Source organism: Gouania willdenowi, chromosome 8 (genome assembly GCF_900634775.1).
Source record: "Gouania willdenowi chromosome 8, fGouWil2.1, whole genome shotgun sequence".
NCBI lineage: Eukaryota > Metazoa > Chordata > Actinopteri > Blenniiformes > Gobiesocidae > Gouania > Gouania willdenowi.
The window spans coordinates 23,873,055-23,891,346 of NC_041051.1; the positions used below are offsets into that span (position 1 = coordinate 23,873,055).

Consider the following 18,292-nt stretch of genomic DNA (forward strand, 5'->3'; position numbering starts at 1 on the left):
CGGAGTAAAAAAATAAAATAAAAACTATCCAGTTATAAATGTACACAAGGATTGCAATAATAATAATAATAATAATAATAATGTGATGCGCAGAACACTTGAATCGTGCCTTTAGAGCGTCTGCAGCAGACAGCTATAAAACAGTGTGCCGCAATGCGTTTTTAGGCCGAAGGTTTCAGAGACTGCGCTTTGTTTAGAACTCACGTAAATCACCTTGTTTTTGGTTTGTGATTCTTAGCCACATTTTTTTTTTTTTTTTTTTTATACCTAAGGAGTAAATGTTAACAGAGCCCAGCAGAGCAAAAAATATCGCTGTTACCAACCGAGAGCCAATTAAGGTTGACTATATTGTAATAGTTCAAATCTCTTTATTTAGTATATGTGTGAATTGGAAAACAAAAGCAAACATCATGCTCTTCCACCACCTTTTGTCGTCAATGGTTTAGTTGTTGACTTAATTCCAATGATCTATTTGAAATAAAGTGATCTGAATGTGCATGTGTAACGTCACTAGTTGTTGTTTTGGTTTTCTGTCTAAATGTGTTATTGGCAGAAGAGAAAATGGCGGCGTGGAGATGGAAATAGAAGCATCAGCATCGGCCTCCGTGAAGAAAGCCAATGAATTCCTTGTTGTTTTTATGAAAATTTACAACTTTGTGATACAAGTTTATGAGTGGCCGTGCGCTGGGATTGGCCAGCGGGCTGGTCATGTGGACGCGCTTAACGTGAACATGAACTTTTTATGATTTCCCAAGCGGCTATAACGCAGCTGCTGCATGCAGTCGCTTCTCTGATGCTGATGCTGAAGCTGCTGCTGCTGCGACGCGCACCGACAAAACGGACCAGGCGCAGAACCAGCAGCAGGCGCTAATTAAACGGACTGGTTGATAAGAATACTATAGCTGCTGTTTTGGGCTGTGACACGGAGAGCGTGCTGATGACAGGCGAACCCCTCCCCCTCCGTGGCTCCCCTCTCCGTCTCTCCTCTCACTGCTGTCCACACTTCCGGCGGAGAACCAACATCAGACAACAACTTCCATGTGCTGTAATGACGCCAGGAAGAATAACAAGGACAAGGTGCCGAAGTGAAACCCAGATTATTATCATTCTACAATCCAAATGTGATAGAGATGAAGAAAAAGAAGATGGTGAAGACAAGAGAGAGAGTGACGCGGAGAGTTTACGGCTCTCCGTGCTGCGCTCCGTCGCTCACTGCGTCTTCTCTCTCTCGCCTCCATTCGCTGTCATCCATTTATTCCTGGCCATGCACTCACACAGACTGCTACAGGTTCCCGAATGAGCTTCAGATGTTTTTCTGATAATAATGACGGATTATCAGCGAATGGGTAAGAGACTCTCCTTTCTCTCTCTGTGTGTGTGTGTGTGTGTGTGTGTGTTTCCTTCGCTGAAATAGACGCATAGAAACAAGCTCGAGTGTTCAAAGTGCTTCGGGCTGTTCCGGTTCTCCTTGGTGGTGTTAGGTTAGAAATGAGGTGTTACAGATTAAAGCGTTTCCTTGTTGCATTTGGCCTGATGATGGATGTCATATGAAGTGGTTCAGACTGGGATTAAGTGCAGTGGCTGTGGAACATCCGGAAGGTCAGTGTCGGTCTTTCCCTTTTTCAGCTCAGAGTCCGATCAGAGGCAGGACGATGGATCACCCTGTGCTATATTTACATTATGAATTTAATGATCTGATGTATGTTAATGATGGCAGTCACAGAAACACCTTCCTTCTTACTAAATCTCATTTTAACTTTCCGTTTTCTTTGTCTTGTATCGCTCAGTGCTGATAATTCTGCTTTTCTGGTTCTGTTTTCTATTTTCTCATTGATATTTCCCCCATTTATTAAAAAAAAAAAAAAAAAACGACAAACAAGCTTCTAAAATATTGTTTCCTTCTTATAGAATATCTAATGATCATCGATATCATGGAGGGCAATGATGCTTTGTTGCTTTCCAAATTTTACATTCAAGAAACTATTATTATTATTATAACAAAACATGATAAAACCTCTACTTTTTCCATATTAACAGTTTATTTTGAACGTGTAAAGTTTGATGTTGTTGGGACATTTTACGGATATTTAGTACAAAGTATGTGCAGTGATGAGTTTAAAAAAAAAAAAATATCGTAAATATTTGAAGCATTCTTTGCTTAACTACATGTAAAAAGGCAATAAACTAATATCTTTAGTCAATGTAATATGAAAAGTGTGACAGCAGGTTTAGAAATATATATGATCGAACTTGAATATTTGTAAAACTTTACACTGAATAAATGTCTTGGTGATCTGGTTATCTATATATTTGGTTAGTTGTATAAGACTATACTTTTAAGAAATTCTAGAATAAAATAGTTTGTTTTGGGTTTTTTTGCTGATAAAAACAAAGTCATTTAAAACATATAGGTTGATTATTATTACTGTAATTTTAATTTATTCTTACACAATTATATATATATATATATATATATTCAATGGTGTGAGCGGGAGCGGAACGCAGGGTTTGTTGCTGTGAGCAACATCTTTAATCCTCCCATTATGACACTGTAGTGCCATCTAGCGTCAGGCAGACATAACTACCAGTGTATTTCTCCCTGAGTTTTGTATTCCTCACGTTTCTGATGTGATGATTGATGGTGTAGCACAAGAAGATCATTTCCTCTGACAGCTTTACAAATGTGATGAATGTGAATCTTACTTTGGTAAATGAAGCGTTGAAAACATTCTTGCTCTGTTTTTCTTGCATCTATGATGTCAGATATTGTGCCAACATAGTTGTACACGAGGGATTTTGGTAAAATGATCCCCTTATTTACTTAAATATGTATTTAGTACATGTAGTGGTAGACTGGGTCCGTTGGGTTCATGCCATGTTTGGACTACAACACCATATTATCATTCAAAGTTATAACCTCACTGCATCTCATTTATACAAACATGTGATTGTGTCTGATCCGAGGGTCACGTGTTCAACATTCATGTGACCATTAGAATAAAGACCAACTCAAGCCATAACACAGGAAACAACACAAGCCTGGTGGGTTTTTGGAGTCATTTTGTGTATTTTTGTTGTTTTTTGATGCTTTGAAAGCTCCATCATTTATGGTTCTAATTTTTGTCTAATGTGATCAACTCAAGCCGTGTGCGCGCGTGTGTGTGTGTGTGTGTACACAGGGCCTTTACTTATCACAGAGATGATGTATTTGAGAGTAATATTATAATAATCAGTGAATTTGTTTCCAATACATAAACAACTTTCATTAGTTATTTTGGTCATTTCTTCCGGTTTTGAATTTTGGGGGTCATTTTGGGCATTTTTTCTTGTTATTGTGTGTATTTCTGTAGTTTTGTAAGAGTTGTTTAGATAAATAGTATATTTTTTTATTTATTTTGTGCGTTTACTCTGGGGGTCGCACAAAATATGACTGAGGGCCGCATGTGGCCCACGGTTGCTTGAGGTCTGATAGTGAATTGGTACTTTTTACTTTTAGTTTTTGTTTAGTAAGCACACACACACACACACACACACACACACACACACACACACACACACACACACACACACACACACACACACACACACACACACACACACACACACACACACACACACACACTAATAATAACCCATTGGTTAATCTATAGTCGGTTTTGAACCTATTTGTGACTAAACACGCGCAGCCGTCGGTAAAAAAAAAATCAACTGAGCATGCACGCGCTCACAGGAAAGCGACGAACGTGACCAATCAGTAAACGATTAGTTTATTAACAACATGCTAAAAAGCAGCAGTCAGGCCGTTTGTTGGAGTTTGACTTTAGCTCATGCGGAACGCTTTGGGGGCCAGGACCACAGGTTATGAAACATGTCGGAAAAATTGACGCTGGAGCAAAAATAACGTCCCAAGGTTCCAATGAAGGGCTTTTCACCTCAATAACAGTAGGTGTTGCTAAAGTAATTCTACTGAAATGAAAGAATCCAATGTACACATTTCACACTAACAGCAGCAGAGTTCAGCAGCGTGTTTCGTGTGTATGCAGCACACAAACACACACACATTTGTTCATCTGGTGGCCTGTTTTTCACTTCATCCCCCATCCGTCGGACTTTACAAGCGGCCATAAAGAGCCATAAAGCCATAAAGTTCCCGATATCTCCTCTCCTTCACACACACACACACACACACACACACACACACACACACACACACACACACACACACACACACACACACACACACACACACACACACACACACACACACACACACACACACACACACACACACACACACACACAGGAAGAAGCGCGGGAGGCGAGAAAGAGCCATAAAGCCATAAAGCAGCACTTCAGCCCCCTCAGCTTTAATTGTCAATAATCCCACTTTTTCAAATTCCTGCAGATTCTGCTTGTACTCAGCGGTTACACACCGCAGTGCACGTCCGCTTTAGTGACCCTGAGTTATTGCACTAAAATACCCTGCAGAGGACTAGAGGTGAATATCCCTCATTAAAATCAAAATATAACCAAATACAATAACACATTATAGATAATAATTGTACAATAAAAAAAACTTTGTTCAAATTATTTTGCTATGTAATAAGATTATCTTTTAAAAAGACAGTCATGCAAAAAACCCGTAATTATTCATTTGGAAGCACAACGACAATAACAAAAACAACAACAAATGATTATATCATTATAATTATATTATTATTATTAATTATTATAATTATATTATTATTATTATTATTAATAATAATAATAATAATAATAAAATATTCTAAATAAGTTATTTAATTTACATAATTAAATAGAATAATAAATCAAGCTGTCAGTTGTGTTCGTAACTCAGTCAAAATGTTCATAAATTAAAACGCACACAAACAACATAAGTTCACTACTTTCAGTTATTTAAATTTATTAGGAATCAATAAAGTGATGATGCGCTGCAAGCATTTCACTGCGCGTACATTGAACATATCTTTCCATTCATTGGGTTGTCGAACTTTTTGTTTTATAATCTTTCTAAGATGGTATTTTTTTTTAGCGTTGAAACTATATAAACTGGGGCAGTGTGGACGTATTAAATGGCTTATACATTTCAAAGTAATAGACATAATTCACTTGTCTAAAAATGTTGCATTTCTGTATTGTTTTATTGTTACTGCTGCTATACTCGCGCTCTTATACGAGCACAATAATCTACTAAATTCTGCAGCCATGTTTGGTGTGGGACACTAAGCGTTACCTTTCTGTGTGTGTGTGTGTGTGTGTGTGTCCAGGCTGTAGGCCATGCCTGTCCTGCCTGACTATTAGTGCTCATTAATGATTAAACCTTGGCCAGCTAAACACAATGAGTCTGTTTCCCGTTCCCACAACGCGCAGAGGAAACAGGCCGTATACGTCCTGCCTCAGAGACAGAATGTGAGAGAGGGGGAAAGAAAAGAGGTCAAAATTAAAGTTAAAAGTAGATTCTTTACCATTCTCTGATCCTGCAGAGAGTGAGAGTCCACCATTAAACGGATCTTCTTTTACTGGCGTGAGTCACACGAGCAAAAGGAAGCTGCGCATGGATGAAAAAGTATTGTATTGGGTGGGAGGGCATAAAGTAGGAGTAAAAATAGAGTATCTGTGACTATTTGTCAGGCGGACTGTCCGCAGTTCATCCAACCAGACAAGCCACAGCCTGTGGGGCTAAAGTAGCAGGAACAACAGAGGAATAGACATATTTATAACTGCAGCGGTTATTTTACGACCTCAGCGACACATATAAGACTATATAATATGTTATAGGTGCGAATAAAAGGCAGACTGGGCATCTTTTCCAGATTGTAAATACACACGATAATGCTACTGAATTGTGCTTAAACACAATTTTATGTTGTTGCTTTTTTTTGTTATATAGTTTATAAGCCTATCAATGTATTACATTTATTAACGGTTTATTATTTTCGTTCTTCTGACAGTTTTTCCCACTGAATGTAAAACCACAACCTTTTTACTTTAATCAGTGTCGTTAAAGGCAATCACGATTTTTATGGAAATGAATTAAAATGACTAAAAAGTGGCCTTAAAAAGACAACTGTGAGTCTATAATAAAGACTGACATTAACGGGAATATTACAAACATTACGGCTGTCATCACCAGTTTATGTTATGGTAAAGAAAAGTGATGATTGTATGTTTGTTATCACTGCTTGAGCAGTCCATCAAACTGAAAGTTTCTATTAAAGATATGAGATATAGGTTTTGCACAAAACAAATGTTGCTGTTTTTAATATGTACTCTTTTTCAGTGTACATATGTCACATGCACTCAACTTGTTTCCCATGCCAATGAAGCTGTTTTGAATTGAAATTTAAAATGGATTTAAATGAAGCAGACTGAGAGGAGCAGGAACCAGGGTGAGGAGCAGCCGCGGGTGGCAGGGCGCTGTATTTCCACACCCGCTCCTCCCCTTCCTCCTCCTCTTCCTGTAGGCGCCACTACAGGCAGAGGGATAAAGAGGTGAACGAATGAGTGCCACTGAGCCTCTCCATTGGTCAGTCAGAGGTCAGGTGGTCCGTGTGTGTCTCCCCTCTCTTACCCATTTACTCTGCTGCTGTGTCCCACACTGGCACCCCTACACCCCCCCCCCCCCCCCCACCCCCACCCTGTGTGTACACCCCCTCCCACATCGCGATAAACTAAGCGATAGCAGCAGCAGCAGCAGCCCGTCGGACTGTCGGCTATAAAGCACAACAAATCATAAAGTGCGGGCAGGGGAAGCAGTGAGCCCCCGTCCACTCCTCCTCCTATGTGTGCTCGCTTTATTTATTCCTTCTTTGCTCCTCTTTTCCGTTTCCTCTCGATGACTTCTTATTTTGTCAACTCTTCATTCCCGGTGACGATCCCGGGAACGGGCGGAGGCGGAGGCGCGCAGGCAGTGACAGCGGCCACCGACTCCTTCCTCGGACCGATCCCGCTGTACACGTCCGGGTATGCCGCCGAGCACGCGCTCAGGCACTACCCGGGGGCCGCCGTGGCTTACGGTGCGAGCACGAGCGTCGCTGCCGCGCACCAGGACAAACCGTACTGTGCGTCCCCGTACTACCAGCAGGCGACGGGCAGCGCGTACGGCGGGCACCGGGTGTCTGCTGCCGGTGTCACCCCAGCCGTGTCCTGCGACTACGCCACAGCAGCCGCCAGTGGCTTCTACCGGAGCAAAGAGACGCCATGTAGCGTGGAGGAGCAGCACTTTGCTCTGAGCCAGGACGCCTTGCACCGGAAAGCAGAGCTGTACGGTGACCCAATGGAGGACAAACACACGCCATCGACCCCGATCTACCCCTGGATGCAGAGAATGAACTCCAGCAATGGTGAGTCTTTACTTCTTCCTCTTTCCTTTGGAATTTACGATCCCTGTCATAAAGTGACGTTAGTTTCCTCCGTCAGTCAGTCAGGGGAGTTTTATTGTCCGTCATAAAGTGGGTTTGTTTGGGTTGTGTGGCCTCACCTCACATACTGTATATGACCTGCTGACCGAGCTGCAGGAGTGAAAAGCCTTTAAAGTAGGACTAGAAGGATTTTCCCAAGAGTTTAAATGAAGCATTTATCAATAGTATTAAGAATAAAAGCTTGTTTTGTGTTTTAAAAATATACGCGCGCGCGCACACACACATGCACGTATTTATGACTCACTCAATGAATTCGTCTCCTGTATAACATTCACTAAAGTCACTCTCAGTTTGCTCTTGCTTTTGTTTTTAACCCATGCACCTGTGAACTGCAATTTCATTTTGGTTGAGGTTATCGATCACGTTTGCAGGACCATGTTTATAAATGGTGCTGGGTATTCAGATTGACCTTAGGACGAATCTCCATTATATAATATACCACATGCACAGAAAATAATCCTCATTACAGTTTCTCCGTGAAAGCAATACGCTGAATTGTATGGAGAAAACTATAAATCAAAGGTGCACTGTACACATCCCCTGATTGGCGACATGTTCACCGTCAAATAAAGATGAAAACACTCGACTGTAGAATAATGCATTGCACAGAAAATGAAAAAGTACTGCAAATTTGTATAGACTTCAGTGAAGTTCTTTCTAAATTAGTTTGGGGCGTTTTTTTTAAATTATTATTCATGGACATTTCTCACTGAGTTCTGCTCTGTGAGCAGCGTGTGGTTCCTGAACACGATCAGTCTTTCCAATCAATGGAGAAACTAAAGCTGCCAACGACTGACAACTGACAGCAAGAAGATTTGTTGGACACTAAATACTCCTTGTAAGGCTGATACAGTAACAGTGGCTGATGAGGAGATTCGTATATTAACCGTCACACGACTATAAATCATTGATGTTGTTTTTTATTTTGTAATATTATTTTTTTAATTTTGTAAATAATAATAATAATGATTTTGTAATATTTTATTTATTTATTTTAATTTTAGAATACATTACAAGCATTTTTTCCCCCCCCTTCAAAAATGGGGGTTAAAGTGTGATACATTTCTCTGCTCTCCTCCAGGAACCTTTGGGAGTCCCGGGAGACGTGGACGCCAGACGTACACGCGCTACCAGACGCTCGAGCTGGAAAAAGAGTTTCACTTTAACCGGTACCTCACGCGGCGGCGGAGAATTGAGATCGCGCACGCGCTTTGTCTCACTGAGCGTCAGATCAAGATCTGGTTCCAGAACCGGAGGATGAAGTGGAAGAAGGAGAACAGAATCATCACCTCCACCTCATCGTTATCCACGTCAATGGCTAAAGTGGCAGAGGATGAAGAAGTAGTAGAAGAAGAAGAAGAGAAACAGACGAACGAAAAAGTGAACGGATGAAAAAAATAAAACACAAATAAGGCAATAAAAGGTTTGGGGTGATGAGTATTTAAAGACATGCTGCTCAATCCTCAAACTTTCTGTTTTTCTGTCCAGGACAAGAACAAAAAAGAGACAATTCTTCATAAGATATCAAACGTTTTATACAGCTCGTGCTGAGATAGACAAAGCGCTGAGAAGATGGACATTGACGGACTGTTTAAAGTCATATTTAAGCTTCTATGGGCGACAGGTTTCTGCATTGAACATTCCCGCCTTATTGTTTGTATTTTTTTAGGCATATTTTAATATGTCTGGCACTTGTTTTGTTTTTTATATTTTACATGTTGTGGCCAGTGTGTATTATTAGTTATTTCTTTATCGTGTTGTGTGTTTTCTTTCAGTCTCTCTTTCACTGACCCAAAGGAACACAAAGAGGATGAAACTATGTGAGAGCTGTTTATATGTCATGATATTTATATTTCAACACTATATTTGTTTAACATTGCCTGCTGTTATAGTCTGTATGGATGGTTTTTTAGGGTGAGACTGTCTGACTAAAACTACCTATATTATTCCTATCATAGTTTTTATTAATTATTTTTTACATTGTTTGCTCTTTTTTTTGTTTTTGTTAGCAGTGTGTGTACAAAACAGCCAAACTGTGTTTTCCTCCAGAATAATAAACTATTGTTGAATTAGCGCAGTGACAAAACTGCAGCTTTGACATCCATTCAGTTCCATTTAAACACGTTTCACACGTGATTATTTCAGACATTTTGAAATGTTCTCTATTTCACTTGGAAATGATATTTTACGCAAACAAGCGCATTGGTGACGCGCACGAGACGAAACTGGTTTTGCTGATGGTGCACAAACTAATTATTGAGCACGTGAGCTCACCCAGGGAAAGTTGACCTGTCCACCCAGCCTCACACACTTCACCCAGACAAAGTGGACCGTGTCCTTATGACTCTTTGTCCTCTGAGTGACCGGCGCGCCTCCGTCTTGGTTCACGCGCTGTCCGGCAGAAACACACAAAAACACCCCCCACCCCGCGCGCGCGCTTTTATGCAACCAATAACTCTTTCCTGCATTACTTGTTGACGCGCTGCCTTGTTGCTCTACTGACGCCCAGTGTTACCTCCTGCTCCCAAATTCAACAGAAACACGACTTTAGTAAAACATGTTCCCAAATGTTTAACAATTTTGCATCTTTTTTTCCAATGACGCATGGCATATTACAATATTAAATAAGATTTGATCTCACGATATTAACTCGGAGACATGGGTCATTGGACAAAGATTCATATCTTAAACTGTATGTCTTTGTCAGCCTGATTTATGCCGTATTTTTTTTTACACGTGTGAATAGATCAATGTGGTTATTTTAGAGCAAGATATTGTATTACACCGTCGGGAAAAAAAACGACTTTGAAAGCAAAAAAAAAAAAAAAATAGAAAATACTACTAAATCCATAACATGACAATGTTTCATTTCCTCGCAGAAGAAAAACGCTGAAAGACGACTAAATCTTGATACTGTTTTTACTTTATAAGAAATTTCAAACTACAAAAGAATCAGAGCTTTTAGTTAACACCATTTATGATTATGGGATATTCTATATTTATGATGCTTAAAATATGTGAGGAGTCCAGACAATACAGAGCCACCAGATTTGAATTAAGGGCCTTTTTGGGAACAAACACCTTTAATACTTAGTGAAAAAGTGCAAAACTTCCATACACTGTAAAACACTTTGAAAAGAAGAATCACTAATCATTAATAGCTTTAGTGGTGCACCGAACCCAAAACAATCAGTCCTCCCTCATGCTGCTCATATTCATCCATGTTGAGTATTTGGTTTGGACTGCATTTGGACACTTGACCATTAAAGTCGTTTTTGGTGTTTGCCATTTACTTTATCGTTGGTTGAACAGAAATTCTTTCCTTGAGGTATTTTTCATTAAAAAAAAATGAACGTGATTGTAAATGAGTGATTTTACCTTTTGTTGTGACAGAAAAACATGGTTACCATTGCTCAGCAAAAAGACTACGATAGAGAACATGTGACATTCATTATCCAGGTTGTTTTTAGTGTTTTTCTTAAGCTTGGGATCTCACCAACATCAACACTTTACTGTATTCACTATAGTAATATGTTTTTAAAGTTCCATTATGTATCTTTCAAGGAGCCAATAGACAAACATCGCCCTCAGAAAGGCCTCAGATTTCCTGCGTGAAATGCATCCCGACCCTGGGAATCAACAAATCATAAATCTGTAGATTTCCAGTCAGTGTGGACGCCACGGATCAGGTTGTACATTCCTATTCTGCATCTGGATCCAGTAGAGTTGGACACATGTGGAGAGAGACGAATTCTTTTGGAAGGATCACTTGATACATCTTAACATAAGCCCAGCTTTTGGTCAACTGTGTCAGATTCTCAATCACTATTCAGAATATTCCAATGGGAAAGTTTGAGCTTTCTTTATCAATATAAACAATGCCAGGGAAATGAGGGTCAGAATTCATCTTTAAGTTGTCTGCTAATTCTCATGAATAGTTATTGATAAATTCATGTTTATAATATAGAAAAAGTTAAGGTTAGTCAGAGAGATAAACCTCTCAATCTTGTATCTGTTGCTTGCATTTGTTTTAGTGTAGAACACAATTCTAAAGGGGATTTTTTTTTTTTTGTATTTGTTAATCAGATTCCTTGGTTCTCAGCAGCTGCTTTCTGATATATCTCAAAATATCAAATCTACGCTTAATTAGAGGTGTGGGCAATTCGACAGCTTTTATGTTCAGCTCACATTTGGACTGTTGTAGCTTGTCAACCTCAAAAATCACCGCTATAAATCACATGTGCAGTAGGTGGCGCTCTCAGCTCACCCCTGCTCCTTCCTCACTCTGTGCGTGTGTGTGTGTGTGCGTGTGTGTGTGTGTGTGTGTGTGTTAGAAACCTCAGTCAGAGCGCATGACTTACCTCCAAAGTCATCGGTGAGAATTTACGACTGGTCAACAAAGACACGTGACTGGACCCCTCCCGTCCTCTCTCCTCCCTCGCCCCTTATCCCCCCCCAACACACACACACACACACACACACACACACACACACACACACACACACACACACACACACACACACAACCCCACCCCCATATTTGGACGGCGCGGAGCTAAAAACCAAGTACAGTGCAGAGCCATAATTCACGAATCCATCATTAATCGCTGTTTTAACGACCAAGAGAAATCGAACAAATCAAGCATCCTTTACTCCTCAACTGTAAACCTAGAACTGTGTAAAAAAAACAAACAAAACAAAAAAAAAAAAAAAACAGGCTAAATGAGCTCTTACTTTGTAAACTCGTTCTCAGGGCGCTACAATGGCCCCGACTATCAACTGTTAAATTATGAATCCAGCAGTAGCGGCAGCAGCGGAGCGATGAGCGGCGGGACGTACAGGGACTCTTCCTCCGTCACCATGCTCCCAGCGACGGCCACCTACGGATACGGCTTCAATGGAATGGACTTAACCGTGGGTAGCCGTGTCGGAGGGGCGGACATCGGAGCAGCGAACCCTGGGGGCCACTACAGCGGCTCTCCGGCGGCGGACCGTGCGCTCTCCCCGCGCTCAGAGCGCAAAGGCAGCAGCACCCACACCTCTCCAAACGCGTCCTCCAGCAGCTCGGCTCAGCGCTTCACTCAGCTGGAGGACACCACACAGACCCAGGACTTGCAAAAGCTTCACCGACATGGGGTTCTTCCCCCGGAGCCCGTGCAGAAGCAGGAGGGATGCCCGGGAGACGACCCCCAGACACCCCAGATATTTCCCTGGATGAGAAAGCTGCACATAAACCATGGTACTAAATGGTTCTTTTATATTACCTGTGCACACGTTTGAATGTTATGATAATGATCAACTGTTGCTTATATAGAAGACAAAGAACTGAGTCAGTCCCACACTATAGTTTACATGTAATTTAAGGAATGTACAGTATGTTACGCCTCCTGAAAGTTTTATTATTTCACGTGTCTTTAAAATATGTTTATAATAAGGGAAATGTAATATTTTAACAATAACAATAATAATCTATTTTTTAAATCTTAATTTTTTTATCAGAAAACGACAATTTTTTCAGGACTTATTTGCAAGTAGAATGATTATGGGGAATTTCAACTTATAAGCAAACGGGATTGATGTCCAGGGAAGAGACTCCGCATTGTTGCCCCTTCTGGCTATTCCTCTTTTTATTTCAGCAAATTCCACAAAGGCGTCATAAATCTGTCAGGCTATAGGGAAGCAGGGCAGCAACATCCCCTGAACGGGCTGAGAAGAGCAAAGCGAGTCAAGAAAAAAGAGGGGAAAGAATGGAGAGAGCAGGGGAGACTTTGGAAGTGTCTGCTTTAAAATAAATAAAGCTTTTATTAGGTGTGGGAACTTAAAAGGAGCGAAAGGGGAGGTGGGAATCTGAACGTTTAGACTGGCGCAGTATTTTGAGCAGTAGAAAAATACAGTTTTTTTTTTTTTTGTTTTTGTTGTTTTAGGAATGAAATAATATATATTTTGGGGTTAAATTACAGTCCATATTCGCATGGTAAATATAAACGAATCTTGGGCAGTAATCGTGGCCACATGCACGCTCTTTAACAGCTTCGTGTCACGCTTCAAACCCGCAGATATGGCCGGCCCCGACGGGAAACGGGCACGGACAGCGTACACGCGCTACCAGACGCTCGAGCTGGAGAAGGAGTTTCACTTCAACCGGTACCTCACGCGACGGCGGCGGATCGAGATCGCGCACGCGCTCTGTCTGACCGAGAGGCAGATCAAGATCTGGTTCCAGAACCGCAGAATGAAGTGGAAGAAGGACAACAAAGTGAAAAACATGAACCTGGACAGCGCGAGCAGCGCTTTCCAACCATGAAGAAGAAAGCAGAGGAAAAAAAAGGCCAAAGGGTGCAATAAACTGGAAGATTAGGACTGAAGCAAACTCATGCATGCACGCGCATCAGGATGGAGTCATTAGTGATTAAAATGGAGAAGAAACACCTGCAGCACTGTATACTGACCGTGGTACAAAGCTTTCACTTTCTCTGTGTTGTCTGGTCAACTTAAACAACCTAAATGACTTATTAAGCTACTTTATATATTCTTTGTCTTCATGTTTACTGCTTTAATGTCTGTAATATTTTGATATGACCAAGTCGTTTAAAAAAGGTGTAAATGTATAATGTATATTAAATGTTGCATGTACAAGACTCGTTGTTGGCCCACAGTGGAAATTTTGTGACTTGTCACTTTGACTTATTGACTAAATAACAATAAAATGATAATCAAACAGGGTTAATAATTTAAACTGCGTCTAGATGATCTATTCTTTAATTTTATGGGAGCTAAATCTAAAGCTTGAAATATCAAACTTTATTGTCTTCCTCATATTATTTGATGTTATTAAAAACATGAGGCGCAAATCCAGAATTATGCATCTCGATAGGAGACAAGTACCCTAAACCATAAATAATTATTGTATTTACATCAACGTGTTCTGCTTTATTTATTTATTTATTATTTTACAGGCAAAGTTAAACGTCCTTCATTTTTATTTTGAGAAATTGACTGTATAAAACTGGAGTTGCCATGTTGATAATTATCTATGAGATCAAATATAAAAATGTGTTCAGTAATTTCTCACAGGACAACAAACCACTTGTTGGAAATCTCGTTATAAAGTCTCAATTGTGAGAACAAAGGTCTTCACTTGATTTTCAACTCCTAAAAAGGAACGTCATGTTTAAACAACAGTGGTTTTGCTTCTATTTTATTTGTTTAACTTCATAAATAAGATAAATACCTGCAGCCTTAAGGGTGTTGCCAATATTTTTCACTTGTGTCATATTTCTAACGCTTTTTTCCCCCCTTTAAATCTTTGCGCAAATCTACAATTAAAAAAAGAACAGCTTTGACATTTTCACGTCAAACTGAAGAGCGGCTTTATTAGAAGGTTGGATTGTGAGGATTATTGGCTTCAGACTCGCGCTTCTTACTGGCTGCCTGCTGGTCACGTGAGGTCAATAAAGTTAGTTTTATGGTTGTGGGGAGTTAACAATGTAAGATATATTTCACATTCTAGAAAACGAGTGACGGCTTAACGGCTTTGCGGAAATCCTAAAGGGTCGGAGAAGAAGAGACGGAGCAGCGGAGAACCAGCGCGTGCGTGCGGGCGCGTGTGTGTGTGTGTGAGGGAGAGCATGGGCCCGCAGTGCACGTACAGAATAGTCTGCTGCAGGGACACATGAGCTAGCTTTAGTGGATCATTCTCATGTCAAATAGTAAGTATGGGAAGCTTTGGTCCGATAAAACCGGCATTCGATAAATCCGATGTTTCTGAGCTGTCTGGATCGATCACAGCGCAACAGGCGAACACTTCTTATTTAAACGTATTTTGTCCCTGTATGTGACACATATAGAACCTACCAGTGTAGTGGCCTATATTTCCTCTTTATTCTCATAGACTTGTTGGACTGTTATAAATAAAGCAGAACTTATTCGACCTCAGATGTATCGTGATGATCAGTCAGTCACATTCAAGACATAAAATCAATAGCATTCTTTGGCTTTTCTTTATTAGATCAACCACGGTGTGCGTGCAAGAAATAGGATGAATATGTTCACCATAACAATAAAGTCCTCGCTTTTGTTTTGGGTCAAAAAAATTTAATTTGGTATTTTGTTGCATTGACTAATTTGAGATTTACAGATTCAATGATAACACAATCTGCCACATGTGTAGGTAAATTAGAACATAGACAGTTTGCTGTTTTAATTGAAGTCATCTTTTTTTTAAAAAAAGGTTGAATATTATAAAGTGTTTAGATATGCAGGTGAAAAGATGAGGAGGATCAAAAGCAGTCATTGATTTATAATAATATATGCATTTAGTTATTTGAAACTAGGTTTAATTTTTTTTTAACATATTGTTTATATAATGTCTTCCGTTCTCTCTCTCACACACACACACACACACACACACACACACACACACACACACACACAAGTTGCTTTATGAGATTCTGCTCTCATATTTTACCTTTAAAATGTTTATCTTCTATTCCCAAACGCGATGTTGTTTCACATCAGATTTCCTTCTTCTTTCTCCACCAATAATAACATAGATGGTGGGATACGAACAAACCAGGGACTATTTTTTTTCTAAATCTGATGTGTTTCCTACAGGAAGTTTCACTTAAGTAAACAGGATCCCGTCTATTTTTACTTCTTTCTTTTTTTTTTTTTAATACCTTCCTCCTTCAGATACAGAAAAATAACAGTTACACTTCCCACAAACGCCTCTGAACCATTTTATAAAAACCAAACATTTCAGAATTTGGTTTAAGGAGTGTGTGTGTGTGTGTACAGAGGGCAGCTATGTGGTGCTTTGTGTGCAATATGTGTATAGGGACCTGTGGCAGGCTGACTTTCAGTATGTGTGTGTGTGTGTGTGTGTGTGTTTCCACTGTGTTATAAAGGTGTGTTTATGCTCTGAGTGGGAGTGAGCTTTGCTTTTCTTTGTTCGGAGGGTTTAGGAGAGTTCACATGTGGCGCATGCGCTCATTGAGCCTATATGGATCATTGATCAAATCATATTTTTTGCATTTTTATTATGTTTACTGTAATGTCACATTTCTCTGCTTTGGACTATTTCTGGCTCTCCTGTGTGAACCTCTGGTGATCACCTATAGAACGCAATGATGGCACATCTTATGAATAATGCATGAGAAGGAGTCAGCGCGAGGTCAGCAGACTGACTTGAGCCGCACCGTGAAGGGAAAACTACTGCAGGCATAACATGGATCGATGTTCACAGCACCCCCCCGAAGCCCCCAAACTATCACACAACCATGTTGTTCGAACCACTCCAGTAGCTACAGGGGAAACGGATGACTGGGGTCCCCTATTTATTTTATCTTTGTCCGTTTCCGAATGACAATCTGGCCTTTGATGATCTAAGGCACGAACGGTTTCAATAAATGTTTGACTAATTTCAATTCATCAAGATTCACTATCCAAGAAAACTTTCTTTGACCCTGCGGGGGAGGAAATGAGACAGCACGAGCTCAGTGCGATAGTTACAAGAAAATACGGTGCAATTATAAATTCATAAATAAATAAATAAATTAGGTGGAAATTATGGAGGTACATTTGAGTCTTTATTATTCAATCGAAAAACCCTTTCAATCAAAAATTATTTTTATCCAATCAAAGAAAAAAAGTGTTAAAATGCAAAATAAATACATATATTTGAGACCCAAATAATTGCATTTCAACACTTTTTTTCTTTGATTGAAGAGGTTTTTGATTGAATAATAAAGACAAATCTACCTCCATAGGAAATAATGGTTAAGGTCAAATAAAATGGTGGAGAATATTTGTGCAAATAATGATAAAAAACAAAACAATACAGGATAGGGCAAATTAAACAAATACAGATCTATAAGGTGCAAATGGCATGAGTTTAAATATTAAATGGTGACAACCCCAACAAAATAATGATAATAATAATTATTATTATTCTTTTTTATCAAAAATAAATAATAATAATAATAATAAATCAGCGCCTGTCTGTCATGCAGTACACCTGTGTGGCCAGCAGGGCCCGCTTCAGACCAGGAGGAAAATGAGAGAATCTACCCACACAAACACAAACACATGCATTCTCTTCTTCTCCATGATGTCACTGCAGGCGTTAACATACATATCTTAAAGCTCCAACTTTAAAAAATAAATAATGAAATATATATAATGATAGATTAAAATCTGATATTTAACTTTTATGTGTGTAAACAGTAAACAGTGGAAATACAGTAGTCTCAGTGTGACCTTTCTTTTAAAATAAAAAAACACTGCCGCTATCTTGGTTTTTCTCCTTCCTGCTTTTCTGCCGGAGGCCAATAGAGGGGAACTATTAAAAATGAAGCATGTTAACGCTCCCAGTCACTGCCCACAGCACAGGGTTCACCGAGTTGAAGGGTCAAAAGTTCACCGACGTGCGTGAGCTCCGTCTTCCCTTCTCCTTTCCTCACTCTCATGGTGGCCCCAACCTTGTGTATGTCAAAGTCAAGAAAGAAGGGAGGAAGGTGAGCAGAAGTGTGGGGGAGGGGCGTGGATGAATGAAATGATGACAAGAGCTGACCTTCAATACAAAAGCAGCTCTGAGCAGGTAAAGAATGATAGAGAGAGAGAAGAGGCCTGTCAGTGTCAGGGGATGTGAACGCATGTGTTTGAGCAAACATTTATTTTAGAAAGCAATCGCTTTAAAAAAAAAAAAACCCTATAGTTAGAAAAAAAATTAAACTGTTTCATTTTATTTTCCATTTTATTTTTTCTGCTCGTTCTGTTGATAACAGCTTCTGATTTATTTTATTTTATTTAGGAATTTGATTATTCTCTATTATCTTAATTTTATATCTTAA

The 18,292-nt window shown here is 39.7% G+C and overlaps 3 protein-coding genes across 3 annotated transcripts in view; all 3 read left to right on the plus strand.

Annotated features, from left to right (window-relative positions):
- Positions 1–820: 820 nt before the first annotated feature.
- hoxb3a (homeobox B3a) overlaps positions 821–18,292 on the plus strand; it is a 54,737-nt gene continuing 37,265 nt past the window's right edge. The window contains exon 1 of the mRNA XM_028454609.1: positions 821–1,346. The gene's annotated coding sequence lies outside the window, so the exon portion shown is untranslated. The remainder of the gene's footprint in view (positions 1,347–18,292) is intronic.
- Positions 6,687–8,938, plus strand: LOC114468010 (homeobox protein Hox-B6a-like). The gene is made up of 2 exons (XM_028454617.1): positions 6,687–7,364; positions 8,524–8,938. Exons 1-2 carry the CDS (start codon positions 6,803–6,805, stop codon positions 8,832–8,834), a joined length of 873 nt encoding a protein of 290 aa, XP_028310418.1. The 5' UTR covers positions 6,687–6,802; the 3' UTR covers positions 8,835–8,938.
- LOC114468013 (homeobox protein Hox-B5a-like) lies at positions 11,999–14,094 on the plus strand. Its single transcript, XM_028454620.1, has 2 exons — positions 11,999–12,681; positions 13,499–14,094. The coding sequence occupies exons 1-2, from the start codon at positions 12,165–12,167 to the stop codon at positions 13,744–13,746; spliced, it is 765 nt and encodes a 254-aa protein (XP_028310421.1). The 5' UTR covers positions 11,999–12,164; the 3' UTR covers positions 13,747–14,094.